The sequence below is a fragment of the Peromyscus maniculatus genome, chromosome 15 (assembly GCF_049852395.1).
Source record: "Peromyscus maniculatus bairdii isolate BWxNUB_F1_BW_parent chromosome 15, HU_Pman_BW_mat_3.1, whole genome shotgun sequence".
Taxonomy (NCBI): domain Eukaryota; kingdom Metazoa; phylum Chordata; class Mammalia; order Rodentia; family Cricetidae; genus Peromyscus; species Peromyscus maniculatus.
Genome location: NC_134866.1, coordinates 7,104,837 through 7,126,163, shown reverse-complemented (window position 1 = coordinate 7,126,163; position 21,327 = coordinate 7,104,837). Strand labels below are relative to the sequence as shown.

The 21,327-nt window shown below is 40.7% G+C and overlaps 2 protein-coding genes and 1 long non-coding RNA gene across 5 annotated transcripts in view; 1 reads left to right on the top strand and 2 right to left on the bottom strand.

Moving 5' to 3' along the window:
* LOC102904131 (uncharacterized) overlaps window positions 1-3,261 on the bottom strand; it is a 30,607-nt gene extending 27,346 nt beyond the window's left edge. For both annotated transcript variants that reach the window (XM_042261840.2, XM_042261841.2), the window contains exon 1: window positions 3,109-3,261. In XM_042261840.2, the coding sequence (XP_042117774.1) occupies window positions 3,109-3,114 (6 nt within the window). In that variant the 5' untranslated portion in view covers window positions 3,115-3,261. The remainder of the gene's footprint in view (window positions 1-3,108) is intronic.
* LOC143268738 (uncharacterized) lies at window positions 3,123-8,708 on the top strand. The gene is made up of 2 exons (XR_013044857.1): window positions 3,123-3,452; window positions 4,163-8,708. It is a non-coding gene; the product is annotated as an uncharacterized LOC143268738 (long non-coding RNA).
* The window catches only part of LOC102903815 (uncharacterized), a 34,602-nt gene continuing 21,257 nt past the window's right edge, over window positions 7,983-21,327 (bottom strand). The window contains exons 1-4 of one of the 2 annotated variants that reach the window (XM_006979969.4): window positions 21,134-21,242; window positions 13,968-14,094; window positions 12,719-12,814; window positions 7,983-10,679 (exon numbers count right to left, since the gene is read on the bottom strand). In XM_006979969.4, the coding sequence (XP_006980031.4) occupies window positions 9,403-10,679; window positions 12,719-12,814; window positions 13,968-14,094; window positions 21,134-21,139 (1,506 nt within the window). In that variant the 5' untranslated portion in view covers window positions 21,140-21,242 and the 3' untranslated portion in view covers window positions 7,983-9,402. Of the gene's footprint in view, window positions 10,692-12,718; window positions 12,815-13,967; window positions 14,095-21,133; window positions 21,243-21,327 lie in introns of those variants that run through there. The other variant, XM_076552268.1, reaches the window with a different exon arrangement.

The following is a 21,327-nucleotide window of genomic DNA, read 5'->3' as shown; positions in this document are numbered from 1 at the left end:
TGGGGCTATACCCAAGTGCTGCCAGTCCTAGGAGACAAACAGCAACAGGTTGAAACACCTGTGTTCCCAGCACCCAGCCCAGTTTACACCATGTGGGACGAAGTGGAACTGAGCTGTGCAAGGGCATACTGGGGCTACAAACTCTCACCACTGACCCCAGCGTGGCCCACGAGTCCACCAGATGATGTTAGTCACTTCCAATCATCGCCTGTCTCCTTTAAGAATGTTCAGTCCTACACACTTTCTATTTCCTAGTGCTTATGTGATCCATCTCCTCTCTCTTTCCCACAGCAACAAAACGACCACTGCCAAAGCCATCAAGGTTTCCCTGAATAAAATGATGCCAGAATAACCAGTTCTTAGCTGTGGCCCTTTTCAGCCGGAGTTTTCTATACATAGATTAATTACATACATATTTTTGAGAAGAGAAAATGAGCTTCATGGAGTTAACTTTAAGTCTGATATTTTTACCAGGCTTCACTACTTTAACAATCCTTGATCTTGAGTGGAACTTCAGTATAAAATATTAGATTTAGACAATTTTCTATATTTGATTAAAGGTATTTGATTAAGTTGGCCTCAATTTCCTTGTCCTTTTGTACAAGCAGGAATTTAACAGAAACCACCCTGGATTATTATGGCCTAAACTCAAGACCATACAGAATTTTGTTTTAAAAAAACAAATCAGTAATAGCATTTAAACCTTTGTGATGTCCTGATCCAATGTCAAGGTCATCATTGTAGATGTAAACACTAGAATCAGTCTGCTTAGAAAATTGAGCTCAATAATTGATGTAAGTACTACTCTTGTTAATATTGGCTTAAATCATTCAAGTTACATTACATTTTTTTCCTCAAAAGTCACTTCAATCAAAAATTTCAATACAAAAATGATTAGTGATTCCAGAAGAGGTGATTTATAGATTTACTAGTTACAGCTCCACAAGAGCTTCTTGATTTATTGGTTTTTGCTTTTTTTCCCATCGTCTTCACAGTGAGGTGAATGTCATGGATTGGGGAACTAAATGGTAAATGGGTGCCTATGTGGCAAAAGGACAGTCTGAAGAACCTATGGATCACAGCTCTTTCCATTCACAAATCCAACTGAGCAGAGAGAAGCCCAAACATTTCTCTTATCAAAAACTCGCAATGGGACTGTGACCCAATAACTGCTAGTCTGAGGTAACAAAGCAGCAACAGGTGAAAACATCCAGGGTCCCCGCTCCCAGAAGCACAGCTGGATCTCATGGAGGCATTTTCTCAAAGGAGGTTCCTCAGGAACCCTTTGAGTTCTAACTTGGGAGCTAACAAAGTGCTACATATGGCTATTGCAAAGATACTCCTTGGAGAAGTTCACACACACACACACACACACACACACACACACACACACACGCCCCCACCCCACATGCTTTCTGAGGTGCCTTATTCCTTCCCTGACTTCCCAACTCTGTTTTTTAATGAACTCCAACTCTGCTTCATATGGGCTCATCCTGAAATTTTTTTCTATGGCAAAATCAAAGAATCAACTTTGAGTGGAGATGAAGGGAAGTCCTCGGGTGGTTGGCAGGAGATCTTGGTGGTGTTACCCCCTGCACCATGAATAAAACAAGCTGTATTTCTCATCTCTAATTAGAATGATCATAAATACCTCTGGACATCAACGAACATTGTTAGGAGAAGACAATCAGCACTTATGCTTAAATGCTAAGACATAGTCAGAATGTAAGCAATATTTTGGTTTCATCAGTAACTGAAGTCATTGTGAACAGGATGGTGTGAAGGAAACCCAAGAAAAAGAGGAAAAGCAGGAGCAAGCAGAGGGCTGAAAAGAGTGAATGAGAAAGCATACCCAAGGGTGGAAAAGAACTATTTTAATCCTTTTAAAGTTTTATTTATTTTTATTTTATGTGTATAAGTGTTTGCCTGCTTGTATGTGCATGCCACATATGCATGTCCGGTGTCAAAATGGGTGTTGGATCTATTCCAGGGATTAATCTCTGATAGATCATACAATCCTAAGAAATCAGAACTAAAGACATACAAGTAACACCAAACGGACTTGCCAGGCTGTGTTTACGTGTGTGTGTGTGTGTGTGTGTGTGTGTGTGTGTGTTTGTGTGTGTGTTTAAAATAACAAGAAGAGGTCTTGGATTTAAGAGGAAGTAGAGGAAACAGAAAGAGGAGAAGAAAAGTTGAAATTATGTAAATACAGTAATCATGTATGGAATTCAAAAAAAAACATTTAATTAAAATAATGGTTAGGGAATAATATCCTGTTTTAATCTCATTTCCAGTTGCTGTGATAAAATACCCCCCCCCCAAATTCTAGGGGTAAAAAGCTGAGAGTTCTAGACTAGAGTCCACCACGGCCAAGATGTCAAGGCGGCTAGTCACATCAGCAGAAGAATGGGGAAAGAAGGAATGCACACACGCTTCCCAGGGCTCAGCTTGATTTCTTCCTTGTTATACAGTCCAGGACCCAAACTCTGGGAATGGTGAGGCTCACTGTGGGGCGGAGTTTTCCCACATCAATTAAGTAATCAAGGCAATCAGTCCCCAAGGCTAACCTTATCTAGACAAATGGTCACTGACAATCTCTTTCCAGTGACACTAGGTTGTGTCAGGTTGACAATTAGAAACAACTATCACACCAAGAGTCCTCGGACAAAATTCTAGCAGGCTATAAGCACAGGAGGGCCCAGAAATTCCACTTACTCCAAATAAGCCAAGAACTTCAGGAGAAGAGCTGCCATCAACACAGTGTTATCTAGTAACGGCATGCTTCCACACCTCCCAGACAGGCTGTCAGCAGATGCACCCTACCGGGGCAATCCTACACCTATCATCTTTCTCCACTCCTGGGCTTCTGAGCCAGCTCTCCTGTCCCAGAAGGGCAGGACAGACTAAGGAAGCTGCATCCCAACGGAAAGGCCGCTCCCTGCACCATCCCCATCAGCCTCTCTCCCCAGCGCGGACCTGTATCCAGGGGCAATGGCCCAGCCTAGGTCAGCACAGCACCTCCCACTCAGCTTCTTCCCGCCTCCCTCCAACTCGGACCCGCCCACCCCGCAGCGTCCCTCTGGTTCCGCTACATCCTGGACCCACCTCCATGTCAGAGATGCTACCAGAGCGCCAAGAGGACCCGCGACACTGGCCCAACTTTGGAGAAGGCGGCCAGAGAGCAGAACGCACAGGCGCAGAAGGAACGCGGAAGCGCCCTTCCCAGAGTCCTTGTTTGTGACGTCGCCGTGGGCGAGACTACATTTCCCACAAATCCGTGTGAGCGAGTTTCGGGAAGCCTGGGAAGGTAATTGGCAAAGTTCCTGGGTTAGTGTCTGACTGTTTGCTGAAGAGGATGGGTAGGAACAAGCCATGTGTGCACATGGACAGCCGCAGGGGTCAGGCTGCGGCATTTAAAATCTCGGGTTCTCCAAATGAGATGTTTGGATGTGAGTCGAACCTTTGACAGCAATGTTTATTAGATTTACTGCTTACTTTGAGTCTGTATGTTGAGATTTAAAACTTGCTTGCTGCAGAATATTTTAAATATTAAAAATTCTTCCCAGGTTCTGTATACAGATGCACAGAGACACATTTCAGGAGATCAAATCTTTTAATAAGGATGGCCATTCCCAGCGGGGAACCTGGAAATTGAGGCAATCCAGCAAGAACAAAGGAAATTCCTTTTTGAGTAGTCCAGAGGGGAACCCTCTAGAGTTTACCAGATGGATGGAAGCTCTAAGCCTGATTTAAGGTTGTAATTTGGGAAATTAGTTCTATCACACTGCCCTACCTAGGTGCTATCACATAGGAGTTTAGCACTGGAAAGTTGATAGGATACAAGGTTAAGCCCTGTTCAGGGCATCTGCCATCTGTTTAGAAGTGTTGAGATCAGTCTACATCCTACTTAGAGTTATTCCATGTTGTTTAAAGGGATTTTTCAGGCTATGCCCTGCCCTGAGAGAATTCATTTTAAGGATGGAGGATGATGCACCCTGAGTGTACAAGTGACATCTGTCTGGCAGGATTTCCCTCTACGTTAGGCTTGATCCAGGATGTTCAATTCCGGTATTTTCCCTGATCCTGAAATTGCTCCTCAGTAAGTATTCGGAAAACCAAGGGTATCTGTCTCAAACTTCTCTCACTACCCCCAACTCAGGATGAAGAAGCAATTATACACTGAATAACAAGGCAGCTTCAGAATTATGTTCCTGAGAATACAAAATGAACTAGATGTTGATCCAGAACATTCTCTTCCTAGGGGAAATGGATGATGATTAGGCAGGCTGCCATGGCCATTTGGGAGAGATCAACCCATTTCTACCAGGGTTTGGGCCACAGATGTTAAAGACCCATCAAGAACATATGAGTGACCAGAGGAATCTTATCATCAAAGGAATCTGGAATCAATCACCAGATACCAAACCATGAATGAGGTCATTAATATTCAACAAAGGAAGAAGGAAGATCTGACCAAATTCTCAGAAAGGTTAAAAGATCAAATGACAAAGTTGAACATGGAAGACTCCCTAAGTCAAGAAATGTAAAAATGTTTCATGACTAGTAGTTATTTAGACATCTCTAAAATGCACCAAAGATAGGAAACTAGATAAACAGAGCAATGGAAGAATCACTTGAGAAATTTAGAAAGTGGTTAAGAAGTGATGGAAAACCTCCAAAGAAAGTGACCACAGAAATAGAAAATCCAGCAACTTAAAGATTCACAAGGAAGCACAAAGGTCTCTGAATAACAAAAGCAATCTCTAATAGAACATTGTTGGAAGTAACACAATGTCCAACCTCAACTTACATTAGACAAAAGTAAAAGCCACAGTAACAAAAACTGCAAGGTATATCACAGAAACAGACATGTAACCCAATGGAATAAAATATAAGATCAAGGGTTGAGCAGTGGAGGGGTACACTTTTAATCCCTCCACTTGGGCGACAGAGGGACAAAATCTCTGAGTGTGAGGCCAGCCTGGTCTATAGAGAACAGCCAATGCTACATAGATAAACCCTGTCTCAAACAAAATTAAAACACACACACACACACACACACACACACACACACACACACACACACACGAGAGAGAGAGAGAGAGAGAGAGAGAGAGAGAGAGAGAGAGAGAGAAACGTGTGTGATCTAAAACAAACCAAATGGTTACAGACAAAGGTAACAAAAACATATACTGAAGAAGATACCTTCATAAAAGAGATTTATTTATTTATTATGTATGTAGTGTTTTGTCTACATGCATGCCTGCATGCCAGAAGAGGGCATCAGATCTCATTCTACATGGTTGTGAACCACCATGTGGTTGCTGGGAATTGAACTTAGGACCTCTTGAAGAACAGCCATTGAGTGCTCTTAACCTCTGAGCCATCTCTCCAGCCCCCAAATACCTTTTTAATAACGTGCTGGGAAGCCTAGATTCCATATAGAGGGGAATACAAGTAGATCCACATCTCTGACCCTGCTGAGAAAAATCAACAATCAAAGATTTTAAATTTCTAAGTTATGGGGATAGGTTACCAGATTCCAGAAAGATAAGAAATGATCACTGGAATTGACAAGTGGGATCACGTGAAATTAAGAAGCTTCTGCACAGCAAAGGAAACAACACTAGAGAGAATAACAGATGAAGAGTAGGGAGAATTCTTGGCCAACTATATCAGACGGAAGTTTAATATCCAGGATATGATGGAGTACTACAAAAGAATTCACAACAAAAAGCAAATCATGGATTTAAAAAAAATAGGCAAATGTTCTGTGAAGACAATTCTTAAAATGTGAAATGCCAACAGATAATGGATATGTGGAAAAGTGTTCATGGTCTGGGTATTTTGAAATTCAAACTAAAGGTGCTTGCAAAGAAAGCAAGTGTGGTTTTCCATGCTGGGAATCCCAGCATTTGGGTACTGGAGACAGAGACATCAGAGGGCTGAGGTCATCCTTAGGTACAGAGCAAGTCGGAAACAAGTTTGGTGTATGTGGCACCCCGCTCACAAACAAAACAATGGAAACTGAAAACACAGAATGTAAATGCTTTGATCCTAACTCCCTAATAAAGATTGCTATGAAGGCAGTATTCTTTCACATACTACCAAGAAAAAAACCAGCAGTGTAGGATTCTAGATTGCAAACAGGAAATGAAGACCAGGGGAGAGTGAAAAACTATAACTTTGGGCTTCCAGAGAGGCTTCACTAATGAATTTTTCCCTAACGATTACCTGGTAGAAAGAGCCAAAATCTGTGCAACGTGTAGGAGTATGTGCATTCCATCTGTTCTAGAATTCAATGGTGAATGTTTATCCAAAATGAGTCACTCAATGGTTAATTCAGATGATAGTGTTGTCAAACAATATAGCAAAAATTGCTAAAATAATTCAGTTCAAAATTGGACATTACGCAGAAATTATTTCTCCAAATGAGACATATGAATAGCTAATACACATGGGAAGCACTCAATATCACTACAGGATACTGACAGCTCATAATTTGCAATTCAGTAACACAGTAGCCTGAAGGATCCTAAATATCTTTACCATGAAAATCATAAATGTTTGAAAAGCCAGATCTGCTAATTTTATTTATTATATAATTGACAAATATACCAAAACCATATTCTACAGCATGCACAACTGCAGTTACTTTGAGTCAATTAGGAATAAACCCTTGAAATGAAGGGTGCCATGACTACCTAAACAAAACTACCCTTATATTAGAGTAACTGGAAGTACACATCAGAAACAGTCATTTCTGATGAGATGAAGTTGAGTGGGGAGATGAGAAAATGAGAGCCATAGTATTGGTTATAAAGGACAATGGCTGTGAAGCACCTACAGCTGCAGGTTAAAATGAACACCAAAGAATAAGACAACTAGGAAAAGGAACATTGTCTCATAAACTCAGTGTTTGTTCTGAAGTCTCTTCACACCATTTCCTCAGTTTTCTTTTTTCAAAAAAGCAAGAATCCTATTCTGAGTTTTTTTATTGCTAGGGAAGATTATTTTGTTCTGTTGTTTCTAACAATAATCTATATGAAGCTTTCCCTGTGTTCACCTTAACACAGTATCTCAATAAGCATCAAATATTAAGATGTGTCTTACCAAAATGGAAAGGAGGAATAAGTTTAAAAAAAAATGAGATGTAATAATAAATGGATGCGTAACCTAGTATATTTGTTCTGGTATCATAATTTAAAGGCAATTTCTGAAAATGATTAAAAAATATTAGACACTATTAAAAGCACATAATTGGTAAAATAAACCTTCATTCTTTTATAAACAATGCATTATGTGGTAAAAGACTAACAATAATGCTAGAATTAGCATCAAAAGACTGAAAAGCAATCATTTCAGAGAAATGAGTTCTGTGAAGATCAGGGGTATGTGTGTGTTTCAGAATATGTGGTTGACTGTTTGATAATGAAAACTATTTCAAAATTACCTTCTGTGGTGGTTTAAAAGAAAATGGCCTCCAAAGGGAGTGGCACTGTTAAGAGGTGTAGCCTTGTTGGAGGAAGTGTGTCACTGTGAAGGCAGGCTTTGAGGTCTCATATATGCGCAAGCCACACCCAGTGAGACCATCCATTTCCTGTTGCCTGCAAGATGTAGAAGTCTCAGCTCCCTCTCCAGCACCATGCTGCACCTCTGCAGCACCTCTGCCTGCACACCACCATGTACCATGATAATGGACTGAACCTCTGAACTGTTAGTGAGCCACAACAATTAAATATTGTCCTTTCTAAGATTACTGTTATCGTGGTGTCTCTTCATAGCAACAGAAACCCTAACTAAGACATCCTATATTTGAGCAATCCCTTTATTCTCAAGTTCCCTTAGTTTCATGCCAAAGTTCATATTACAGTTGCATAGTTCAGCTGATATGAATGACCACTAGCAGTGTGCGCACTGTTATGCTGAAGAGGGTCTACAGTAAAAGTTTTGATAGAATTTGATATAAAATACAAGAGTCAAAAAGGGTATAACTTTATTTCTATAAAACACATGATATGAAAGTAATTGAAAGGTGGATGAATAATGATATAACATAAAAGATAATATGCTACAAATTACCTGAAGCACATGAACATTGGGAACAGACGATCCCACTAATCCTCAGTAGTGTGTAAGTAAAATATTACCTAGATCCCTTATGTTCTAGTTTGTTTCTCTGTTACTTTGACACACCCCACGACCAAAAAGCAACTTGGGTAAGAAAGGGTTTCATTTTATACAAAACAGTCCATCACGGAAGAAATCCAAGGCAGGAACTGAAGGCAGGAGCCTGAGCAAAGATCATGGAAGAATGCTACTTAGTGGCTTACTCCCATCTCATTTTCAGTCATCTTTCTTATACAGCCCAGGCCCATATAGCCTCGGGATGGTTTTGTCCGCAGTGGACTGGGACCTCCTATATCAATTGTACTCAAGAAAATGTAACAGTCATGTTCACAGGCCAATCTGACAGAGACAATCCTTTAATTGAGGTTCCCTCTTCCTAGATGTGTCAAGTGGATGGCCAAGATTAGCCATCATACCTCACTAAGGTAGATTTTATTTTAATGTCTGTAGCGGAATGTAATTCTATACACAACATTAAAAGTGCATTAAGAACCACTTATTTTTATTTACAAAAGTCACTAAACTTCATATTCCAATAATGTATTGTATGATCTCTGGGAAAAAAAAAAAAAACAGACTCTCAAGCCTCAGGATTCAGTCATGTTCTTCTGATAAAATTATCTAGCAGTTGTGATCTTTACATTTTTTTCAAAATTGAGCCTATGTTATAATTTGGATTTATAGCATACTCATATCCTCAAAGATTTGAGTTATCTGCATGACCCCAAAGTCTGTAATGCGTTTTTCTATCACAACAACAATTCCCCTAGAAATTAAAAGCAATATTTCATGCTTTGTTAAATTCTATACATACAATTCATGAAGTTTGTCTATGATCATTCCCTTATATTCTCTTTAGGTCTACCTAATGACTAAAGTCTTGCAACACTGCTTACACTGCTTTTTACCAGTAGCTTTTCTCAGTTTTATATATTTTACTGTTCCTTCCCAAGTCATTACGCATGTATAAAGTTTGATTATAATTCACTCATGGTTAATGAGGATTTCCCACATTACTTGCATTTATAGGGATTCTCTAAAATGTAAATTTTTGATGTTGCATAAATATAGACTGCTCAACACAGTCATCTTCTTCACCACTACAAGATTTTTCTGGTATGAAAGAAATGTTGGATGTTGAATAAGGGTTGAACTGTTATTAGAGGTCTTCCCTTATTCCTTTCATTTCTAAAATTTCTCTCTCATATGAATTCTTTAATGTTGAAGGATCAATAAACAATTATTGAAGGCTTTTTGACAGTGTTTGCACTAATCTGCATTTTCTCTGATATGAGTTCTGTAGTGCCGAGTAAAGCCTGAACAATTTTTAAAGGCTTTGCCACATTGTTCACATTTGTAGGGCTTCTCTCCAGTATGAAGTCTCCAATGATGTTTAAGGTTTGAAGAAGAATTAAAGGCCTTACCGCATTCTTCACATTTGTAGGGTTTTTCTCCGGTGTGAATTCTTTGATGTTGAGCAAGGCTTGAAGTATAATTGAAGGCTTTGCCACAGTCTTTACACTTGTAGGGTTTCTCTCCAGTATGAATTCTTTGGTGTTGAATTAGATTATAACAATTATTAAAGGCTTTCTCACATTCTTTGCATTTGTAGGGTTTTTCTCCACTATGTATCCGCTGGTGTTTCATATAAGTTGAGCAAATGCTAAAGGCTTTTCCACACTCATCACACTTATATGGTTTCTCTCCAGTATGAATTCTCTGATGGTAAATAAGGTTTACAGAACAGTAAAAGGCCTTGCCACATTCCTTGCATTTGTAGGGTTTCATCCCACTATGGATTCGCCGGTGCTTATACAGATAAGAAGAACAGCTAAAGGCCTGGTCACAGTCATCACATTTGTAGAGTTTCTCTCCTCTGTGTATTTGTTGGTGTTGATGAAGGCTGGAAGAACAGTTAAAGGCTTTGCCACACTCTTTACATTTGTAGGGTTTCTCTCCAGTGTGGGTCCTCTGGTGTTTAGAAAGTATGCAGCGAACATTAAAGGCCATGCCGCATTCTTCGCATTTATAAGGTTTCTCTCCAGTGTGAATTCTCTGGTGTTTAGAAAGTGTTGAGTGAACATTAAAAGTCTTTCCACATTCATCACATTTATACGGTTTCTCTCCAGTATGAATTATCTGATGTTTAGAGAGTGTTGTGCGAACACTAAAGGCCTTGCCACACTCTTCACACTTGTAGGGTTTCTCTCCGGTATGAACTCTTCGGTGAACAACAAGGCCTGAACAGTTAGTAAAAGGTTTACCACACTCTTCACATCTGTAGCGTTTCTCTCCAGTGTGGATTCTTTGATGCTTACCCAGATATGAAGAACAGCTAAAAGCTTTACCACATACTTCACACTTGTAGGGTTTCTCTCCGGTATGAATTCTTTGGTGCTGTTTAAGGCTGGAAGAATAGTTAAAAGATTTACCACATTCTTCACATGTATAAGGTCTCTCTCCAGTATGAATTCTCTGGTGTTGAATAAGGACTGAATTTCTATCAAAGGCCTTCCCACATTCTTTACATTTATGGGGTTTTGATCCTGTTGAAATGAGGTTGACATATCAGTAAAAGCATACAACCATATTTTATAATTATACTGCTCAATTTGTAATATGAATACATTAAAATTTTGACTATATTTTGACAATATAAGCATCACATAAATGGGAAATTATAGGCTATATTCCTATATTCCCAGTAGCATCATTTAGAAAATATTGGTGTAAAGAACCTAATCTACCACTGAACTGACAATATGAAGACAATGTGGAACAAAAAATAACTTTACTTTAAATAGCCAAACTTGATATAACACCTAAATAAAAAATTCTGAAAGGGCATGATATAAAGCCCTATAAGCTTTAATCTATAAGCACATTATATAAAGATTGCAGTTTTGGTCTTACATGAAAAGTCAGGTTGGAACACATGTCAAACAAGAAGCTAATGGTGATTGTCATAGATTAGTTGGAGGAAGAAATACAATTTTTTTGAGCATACAGTTTCAGTTTTCAAAGCTATAGAATCTTGTAAAGATGTGCCGCATAACACTTTTACACAATATACATGAAATATTTAAGAGAGTATTATTTTGCCAACAATAATATAAATACTTTAAATGAAATTATGAAAAACTTTCTAGTTTACTTAGAAGTGGCATAAGTTCAGCTAAGGGGAGCATGTTTGTCAATAAATATATAAGTTGCACAATTTCTTGGAACACCCATTTAGAGGGCTACAACAACTATTGAGTAACCAATGAAGAAAGAAAATACAATGGCCTTGAAGTCAGGAATAATATTTTTATACGCAAATGATAACAATTTCACTCTTAACAGACCTAGGGCATAGGTGTCTTAATATCTTACATTGTCCTAAAGAATACAGTAACTAGTAGTGTCATCTAGAAAAAAATATCCTGGGTGCAGCTAAGTATATTATCAGATAATGTAAAGGAGTCTAGAATAAAGAAATCAAACACAGAAAATAGAGTTGCAAAATAAGAAAAAAAGAGAATGAGGTTGGGACCCATAACAATTTGTAGGAGTATCAAAGATCTACTAGACAAAACTTATCTAAATGTGTAGTTTTCAGCTATGACTACATACTTACAAAAGCATGGCATTTAAAATTTCTGTCATTTAGTGTGTGGCAAAGAAAATATAAAAATAAACCCAACTCTCATAAAAATACATTATCGGACCATCAAGATGGCTTAGAAGGTAAAGAGCATTGACCCCAAGCCTGAACACCTCTTCTCCATCCCCACAACTCACATGGTAGAAGGGAAAAAAAAAATCAACTCTTGTATTTTATCAGCTGACCTCAAAATGAGCAGTGTCATGTGTACACACATGCACACACGTGACAGCTCTGATGAAACTAGTTTGGCTGATGAGCTAATGAAATTAGAGATGCTTACCTGTTAGAGATGCTTATCTGTGGTGTTACTGTGGTACTAAGGCTTTTAGAAATGTTTAGACCTTTTCTGATTTATAGAAAGCAAAGCAAAGTCTGTAATAACCTAGACCCTCTCGGGCAAAAAGAAAGGACTGGGACTGGGAGGATGGCTCGGCGGTTGGCATGCCTGCCACACAGGTATGAAGACTGGACACCCAGAACCTTTGGAAATGTGGGGTGGGCAAGGTGTCCAGCTTGTCACTCCAGGCTTGGAAAGTGACGGCTGGGAAATTCCTAGAGCAAACGGACTAGACTAGCTCTGAGTTTGACAGAGACCCTGACTCAATGATTAAGACAGAAGAGCCATCAAGGGAGAGTCTTAACTTCAACTTTGATCCTCCCCAAACACATGTGAGCCTGTATGTGCACAAGCACCCGGACACATGCAAATATGAATACAGATAAACACTACACAGAGATACAAAAAAACAAGTTAAATAAAGGACTTTGGCAATCACTACAAACACATACAGAGCTTCCTGGAGGGATTATTATGGTAAACATCATGCAGGAAATGCCGTTGACAGTAAGAGATTTCCATCAAAACACAACTTCTCAATACACACTTTACCAATTGACTTGTCACTTGTGGGCTCTACGGTGTTCATTCCTACACACCTGGACGGCTGGCAGCTGGTGCTTTTCTCTTCACAATCCAAGGTTCTGTATTTTGCTCCAGAAATGTGACCAGATATGGCTTAGAGAAAACAAGACCTGTTTGGAAAAGGGAACAAGATGCTTGGCTATAACATGAATCTTAAAAAGTCTTATTAATAAAAACAAACCCGGAGCCAGGTATTGGGGTGAACACTGAAAGATCAGAGAAACAGAACCAGCCATAGCTAACCTCGCCTCACCAATTCCTCAGCTGATCTCATTTCCTCAAACTGGAAGCCTCTGTGTCCTCATCAGAATGGATCTCAGCTGAACAGCTATTCAAAAGCCTAAAAGCGTAACCAGGCTTTAGTTCCTGGTTTTCACGCCTTATATACCTTTCTTCTTTCTGCCATCATTTCCTGGGATTAAAGGTCTGAGTCACCATGCCTGGCTGTTTCCAGTGTGGCTTTAAACTCACAGAGATCCAGACGGATCTCTGCCTCCAGAATGCTAGGATTAAAGGCGTGTGTGCCATCATTTTCTGGTCTTTATGTCTATCTAGTGGCTGTTCTGTTCTCTGACCCCAGATAAGTTTATTTGGGTACACAATATATTGGGGAACACAATATCACCACTTTTCTCCTGTAAATTAACCTGTGAACCCCAGTTCTGTGCTTATAAGGAAAGAGAAGGCAAATGATTGTGGAAAATTCTGTGTTTAAACATTCCATGAAAGACAGGGAGCTTAGGAGTAATTTACACCCTGCAGATCCCGAACCTCATTAGAAAGAAGAGTATTACAGTTGAAGGGTGGGGCGCTTTCTTTAACACACATGCCTCACGCCACTGAGCTTCTAACATTGCCACTATAGGATGCACACTTTGAAAACAAATCTGTTAAAAGCACAAAAGGAAAAAGAAAATGTTTCTTAGCTGTATTGACAATTCCCCTAATTTTTCCTTTAAAAATGGGCATAGGAAACTAATCAGTCAGCTGTGATGGTGGTAGCACATGCCTTTAATCCCAGCACTGGGCAGGCAGAGGCCAGCCTTGTCTACAGAGCAACTTCCAGGAGAGTCGGGACCACACAGAGAAACCCTGTCTCAAGAAAGCAAAAGAAAAAAAGGAATATAAAAACAAAAAAACCAAAAAAAAAAAAACAAAGCTAATCAATCAAAAGCACAAGTTCCCATGAGATATTCTACAAATGGAGGAAGTTATTTATATGTTGACGATGAGGAAATAATTCACTGTGGACGTGATCCTCACCCAGGAATACAAGGTTGCTGTAGTTCTCCAACATCACTTCCTTGTACAGATTCCACTGAGCAGGCTCCAGGCATTCACACTCCTCTACAGAGAAATTAATGGCCACGTCTGTGAATGACAGAAGTTCCTGAAGTAAAAATAAGTGAATATCATAAATTAATTAAATAGGACAATTACACCAAAGTCAACAAGCTTGCAGTCGCAATTCTAAATTTTGCCAAAGGTGAAAGGAGAGTCAGAAATGCTTCTGGGATTGATATGTAATGTTAATTGGATTCTTCAAAATGAAGTTATATTATCTCCTGAATTATCCCTACTTAAAAGAAAAGAGAATGACTAAGAGCTAGTAAAGTTACATGAATATAACTCTGTGGAATATAAAAGGTAAAATGTAGGCATCCACAAGTAGATGCATTTAGCACGGTATGCTTACATTATATGCCACACATTCCATACGTTCTCACTTAGGATATACTATCCGGAAACTGAACCGCCGTGAAGATGGAGACCCTGATGCAGCTCTGGACTGAGGATTCGGAGTTTGCACTAACTTCACTGGGGAAACTAGGAAAGTGCACCACAGAGCATGGGGTGGAGGAGCCAAGGGCAGAATAAAGAAGAATTCACAGATAAAATGGAATTGCAAGGATTTTACACATTTAAAAATTTTGAAACAGCAAAAACAGCATTTTGAATATTTTAAATACACTAAATGTAATTCTAATATTTTTATTTCTCTTTCTCCTTCAGGTATTCGTGTATCTGCTGTGCTCCTAAAGCAGATTTTGAACTCATGACCCAGTTGCAGTGCTCTTCAGAGGTCTAGCGTTATCAATACATGACACAACCTTTTATTTTTTTCTCTTATTTGTAAATTTTCTACATTTCAGTTCCCCTGTTTTTCTTAGTATATAATGTTCAAAATGATCTATGAAGGCAGTAATATTCTTACTGTTTATGTTAACTTATAAAAACAAGATTTACATATTAATGACTAAATACTATTAGATATATACTTTGTTAGATAATACTAGATATATCCTTTCATGGTCTTTAAGTAATTCTAAATATGTTATTCAAAAAATTTCTTTTATATTTAAAATGTCCAAAAGCCTGACTTCCAGGCTTCTGAAATACACACTCCAGGACTGTATACTGTCACGATTCTGTGCAACAGTACCCTAAGCATCCTGCTCCTACCTAAGTGCATTGTGCACCCACTGATCAATACTTCCCGCCGAGCATCTCTTCCTCACGTCACTAGACCATTGGAAATACCCGTATTACCTTCAACTTCAGTGACATCAAATTCTCTGGAGTCTGTCTATGGCTGAGATCATGTGCTACTTGTCTTTCCATGTCTGAGATAATAATCCTATCTATATGATCACAGACAAGATTCTGTTCTTTGTGCCTGAACAGGACTGCACTGGACATGTGTGTGCGCGCCTATGAACACATGTAGAGCCTCTACCTTCCTTTCTCTGCAGGATCTTCTACACCTTGTCAAAAGACTTTCTGATGGTAACAATAAAATGCAAAGTCACAAGGGTTCCCGCAGCTGTCTGCAGCCTAGTCTCAGAATTTACTCTCACGTGAAATGTGCAAAGCGAAGCTGTTAGGATCATGGATAACAACAACGTTGATGCTCGGTGCCCCTGTAACTTGGCACAGACACTGGGAAAAACACTGCGCATGTTCTTCAAAACCCTAAAACTATAACTATCTAAATGATATGACTACTCCACTCATAGGTGGACAGCTCCAAAGAGACTGAACCAAGCCTGCATTTCTAGGATAGAAGTGACTTGACCATAGTGGATGGTCTTGGTCTTGATGTTTCCATACATCCAGTTTCCATGACCCTGTCACTCACGGGCTCTCCACTGCAAAGGAGGCAGGCACTCTCAACAACGGCCTTTCTAGGCCTCTCACACTGCCAACCAGCTGCTCTCCATTACCTCTTCATGCTTTCAAAATCAGTACCACGTGGAGACTCATACATTACCAAGTGCAGCTGTGAGCGTGAAATTCAGTCTTGACCCCCTCTAGACCATAGCTCAGTGTACTGAGGAAATACTCCCAGAAGCTAGTACCTCAGTGATTCTGCTCTACTTTTAATCACAGCTGATTTCCCAGTCCCAGCTATCAAATGGCAATTGTCCTAGGAAAGCAATAGATCCATGTCAGTAGTGCTAGTCTCTTGATAATGACAGCTCATTCTTCAGCCCCAGCTGAAGAGAAACCAGCAGAAGGCAGGGGAAACCAACTGCAGATTATGCCAGTCTGGAAAAACCTCAAGCTTGCCCCCAGCGACACACCTCCTCCAACCAGGCCACACCTCTTAATCCTTCACAAACCATTCACCAATGGAGACCAGGTATTCCAACATATGATGCTATGGGTCCATTGCATTCAAACCACTACAGAAGTTTTTCTGGTTTGTGCACAGGCTTGAAACAGAGCTCAAAGTATATGGTGGTATATTAATTATTCAGGTTTTAAACCTTTACAACAATCAATAATAATTAACATAGAGATATGGCTGAAAGTGCAATGGAGTGGAAAACAATTCCAGCACTAAAATGAACACGGTCTCTGTTTTTTCCTTAGGATGTGCCAAAATAAACCTCTGTGAGGAATTCACCAGCTGTCGCTGCTTGCACAAAGACTAGGACACAAAATAGAAAAGGGAAAGCAAGTGTTGGAGAGACACTTGCTCGGCTGTGTGAGGCCTGGGTTCCATTCCTAGCACAAAGCAGTAGACGGCAGAACAGTCATGATGCTGTACCTGCTCACACCCTGCTTACATGGAGATCACCAAGGCAGGGACTGGAGAATAGCCTAATTTCTGGCGCCTTCCTTGGGATGTTATTAAGAGTAGATGCCAGGCAGTGGTGGCACATGCCTTTAATCCCAGCACTCAGGAGGCAGAGGCAGGCGGATCTCTGTGAGTTCGAGGCCAGCCTGGGCTACAGAGCGAGCTCCAGGAAAGGCGCAAAGCTACACAGAGAAACCCTGTCTCGAAAAACCAAAAAAAAAAAGAGTGGATCAGACATTCAATTCTGGTCTTGTTTCAGACCTGACCAAAACATTGAATTCTGACTCACCATTCTCAAAGAGCCAATGGGAAGAGCATTGGAACTTGAATGGTAGGTACAATGCCAATGAAAACACAGGCCAAAGGCTGTAACGGTCTTTGTTATTGTATGTGTGTATATATATATATATATATATATATATATATATATATATATATATATATATATATAAATTTATTAAGGGGTTCTATGGGGAAAACAGACTCACTGATACAGGACCACCTCTATCAGGCCAATAGCCGAAGGTCATGGGCAGAGTGAATTCCCACTACAAAAGGCCATTACACACGTCCCTGGGATAGCTTTGAGAAGCTCCAGAAATTCTAGCACAGTAAAGGTCACTGTTATTAATAAATTCCACACATCAAGAAGAAGAATAAGGCATGGGCATAGTGGTGCACCTTTAATCTCAGTACCCAGCAGACAGAGGTAAGCAGATCTCTATAAATTCAAGGCTACTCTGGTCTACATAGAATTCAAGCTATAGCTGCATAGTAAGACCTTATCAAATAAGAATTAAGGCATAACCCAAACAAGGAAAACTGTATTAGAAAAGAAGAGAACATCCCCCAAATTTCCGAAGAATCCACCTATGGTACCTGAAGGAGAATACAGACGGACACACCAAGAAAATGGCTGCGAAATAAGGAGGAACGTCACCAAACCAACTGTGAGATGTAGTAGGAAAAGAAAAGCGGTGAGGCTTAAAATGACACACTGAATGGCCAGATGTGCACAGGAGACCAGTCCCAGACAAGAGCCTGTGGAAGGAGCCTGAGCAAATGTGAAGGCCTTCCTCAAGCACGAGGACTGTGAAGGCAGACAAGACAAACAAACAAACAAACCACCAAAGAGGGGCTAAAGGATTCAAGAAACACGACAAGTGGGAAAAAGGAAGAGGAAGCCAGGAAAGGGGAAATAAGCCAGCAACCCTACTACGTGGGATGCAGAGGAAGTAAGAAGAGGTCCACAGGGAGCCTGGGCTGTAGAAGATCCTCTCTAAAAACAGCAACAAAAGAAAAAAAAACTAAAAACCAATCAGAATCAGAAACAAAGGAGAACAATTTCAAAAAGATGCTTCCCAACAACACTATTTGAAGAAAGTAACAGATAAGAGGAGAGACAGACAACTGGTTAGCTTTTGTCAAGTTGACACCATTTAGCAAGAAGAAACTGAAAGAGAGAAAATGCCACCATCAGATGGGCCACTGGGCCGGTCTGCGGGGCATTTTCTTGATTAATGATTTATGTGGGAGGGCCAAACTCATTGTCGGTGGAACCAATACTGGGCATATGGTCCTGGTGGCATAAGCTGCTTTTATCCTGGAAATTTAGGGTTGTTTCAACATACATAAGTCAATAAATATAATAAATCATATAAATGAACTTAAAGACACAAACCACATGAGCATCTCAGTAGATGGAGAGGGAAGCCTTGGACAAAATCCAATATACTTTCATGATGAAAAAAAAAATCTCCCGATGTGAGGATACAACATGGAGTAACCACAAAAACGAGGAAAGGACAAAGGGATCCGGTGGGGATTGGGGCATGAGAGAGGTGCCTGAAGTGGGAAAGGGAAAAACGGGAGGCAGCTTCAACTGGGGAGGGAGGGAGGTCAAGACAGATGCAGAAGGGGGAGGATGAGAGCAAATAACACCAAGGTTATTCGATAAAACCTCAGAAAATCATACTGTTTTATACTTACCAAAAATTATACATTATATGCATACATAGACACAGAAACACAAGTATTCTCAACCCCTGAGCCACCTCTCCAGGTCACATGATGTTTCATTTTTAAAGTTACTTATTTTTATTTTTTTCTGCATGAGTGTTTGCCAGCTCGAAATGTAGGTGCACAGCACAGTGCTGCTGGAGGTTCCCCTGGAACTACAGTTATAGACAACTGTGAGCCCCATGTTGGTGCTGGGGACTGAACAATTCCTCTGCTAGAGAAACAAGTGCTTATGTAGCATACCTGGCCTTGAATTTGCTACAAAGCAGCAAGTGACCCTGAACAAGTGACACCTTGCTCCCACCTTCCCAATGCAGAGATGGCAGAACATGGCACGGAATACACTTGCTTTTTCTTGTCAATCACAGGTCTGTTTGATACATGTTAAATTGTGTGTGTGTGTGTGTGTGTGTGTGTGTGTGTGTGTGTGTGTGTGTGTGTGTTAAATGTGTATGTGTGTGACCTATAATATAAATGAGCATATTGCTGTATCACTTCTACTTTCTAAGAAACAAGATTTGAGGTACAAGAAAACATTCTTTTTATACCTTAAACAGTGTAAAATGGCATATTATTAGTTTCCTGCAGATTAATGACAATAACTAGGAAGTGTCTCCTTTATTTTAATTAGTTAGATAATACATACAAAATATTAGTATTTATGACAATGTGTTTTAAAGCTCGTGCTTTTTTTTTTTTTTTTTTTTGTGGTTTTTCGAGACAGGGTTTCTCTGTGTAGCTTTGTGCCTTTCCTGGATCTCGCTCTGTAGTCTAGGCTGGCCTTGAACTCACAGAGATCCGCCTCCCGAGTGCTGGGATTAAAGGGGTGTGCCTCCCCACATGTGGTAGTGTGGCAAAATATAAAGCAAGCCAGGCATCGATGGCACACGCCTTTAATCCCAGCACTCGGGAGGCCGAGGCAGGGAGATCTCTGTGAGTTCAAGGCCAGCCTGGTCTACAGAGTGAGTTCCAGGACAGCTGGAACTGTGTCTCAAAAAACAACAAAAATAGACAGGGTGAGCTGCCCACTGTATACAAATCATAGAACACTGAGTGAACCACAGATCAATTTCATCTTTTGATCTTTCTGACACTGTATAAATAGTTGGGCACCCTACTCCCCAAGAATAACTGTTACGAAGAACTCTGTTGTTGGTTTCAGAGTTTCTAGACACTGCTAGGATGGAAGAAAAGTTTGTGACTAGAGAGCAATATAGACAGCCTGTACCCGACTATTCCTCCTCCCCAGAGACATTCAAGCCACTCCATTAATAACCCTCACACCAACTAATCTCTCCTTTCAGAAAAGGAGTCTAGCCGGGCAGTGGTGGCGCACACCTTTTAATCCCAGCACTCGGGAGGCAGAGGCAGGTGGATCTCTGTGAGTTTGAGGCCAGCCTGGGCTACCAAGTGAGTTCCAGGAAAGGCGCAAAGCTACACAGAGAAACCCTGTCTCAAAAACGGAAAAAAAAAAAAAAAAAAAAAAAAAAAAAAAAAAAAAAAAAAGGAGTCTAAAGTTCTGACATCGCAATCTCTGGTGCAATTGGATGTGGTAATGTTTTCTCGTATTTTTCACTCTGCAATGTAGGGTCGTTGGAACGTGCAAAGCTTAGAGTGTCCCCTTTATGGGATTTTTCGGCCTCATATGTGTGTGAGTGTGAGGATTCAGGTCAAGGAGGGTACACATAAGAGATCTCTACCCAAAGTGAGCCATCCTAAAAAATAACAATTTATTCCGGGGGGGGGGAAAAAAAATGAGACTAACATCCCATAACCAAACTCTCTCGCAGAACTCTCTGTCTCGGGAACTATGGGCTTTATGAACTTTTGTCAACTCGAAGATTCTTCGGGCGGCTGTAGAGTACAAGGAGGGACCAGAAAAACCCCACTTGCTCTAGACGTCCTGAGAAGTCTGACAAGCGCAGTGTGAGAGGTAAAAACAGCATGCTTCCCCAGCCAAGCAGGAATGTGAGCTCCCACCACCATCTCGGGCACAAGCAGTCGACCAAGCCACCCAGCTCTAGCAACCCTGGACCTTCCACGTTCTCCGCTCTTGCACTAGGAGGCCAGCTCTCCCGTCCCTGAAGCACAAGACTGACGTACTCAGGCAGCCTCCCGGTCCTAACGGAGCATTCACTCCCGGCACCATCCGCACGCCCTCTCCCCATCCCTCCCCAGCACCCCGGCCAAGCCGGTGTCAACACGGCTCTTCCTAGTCAGCTTCTCCCCGCCTCCCACCCACCCCACCTCCGCTCCCTGCAGACCGGACCTGCCCACCCCGCACCGGCCCTCGGGCCCGCAAGGCTACGCTGCACCCTTGACCAACCTCCATGTCGAACGCCGAGCACAAGCCGCACTCTCCCAACTTTGAGAAAGATGCAGAGTTTGGAGAAACAAAAATGCAGAATGAACCCGGAAGCACAGACAGCAGAGTCCTGTCTCTCATGATGAGAGACTACATTTCCCACAAGCCTATGCGAAGGACTGCCCCGCACCTAAGAGAGTGAGATGTACAGTTGA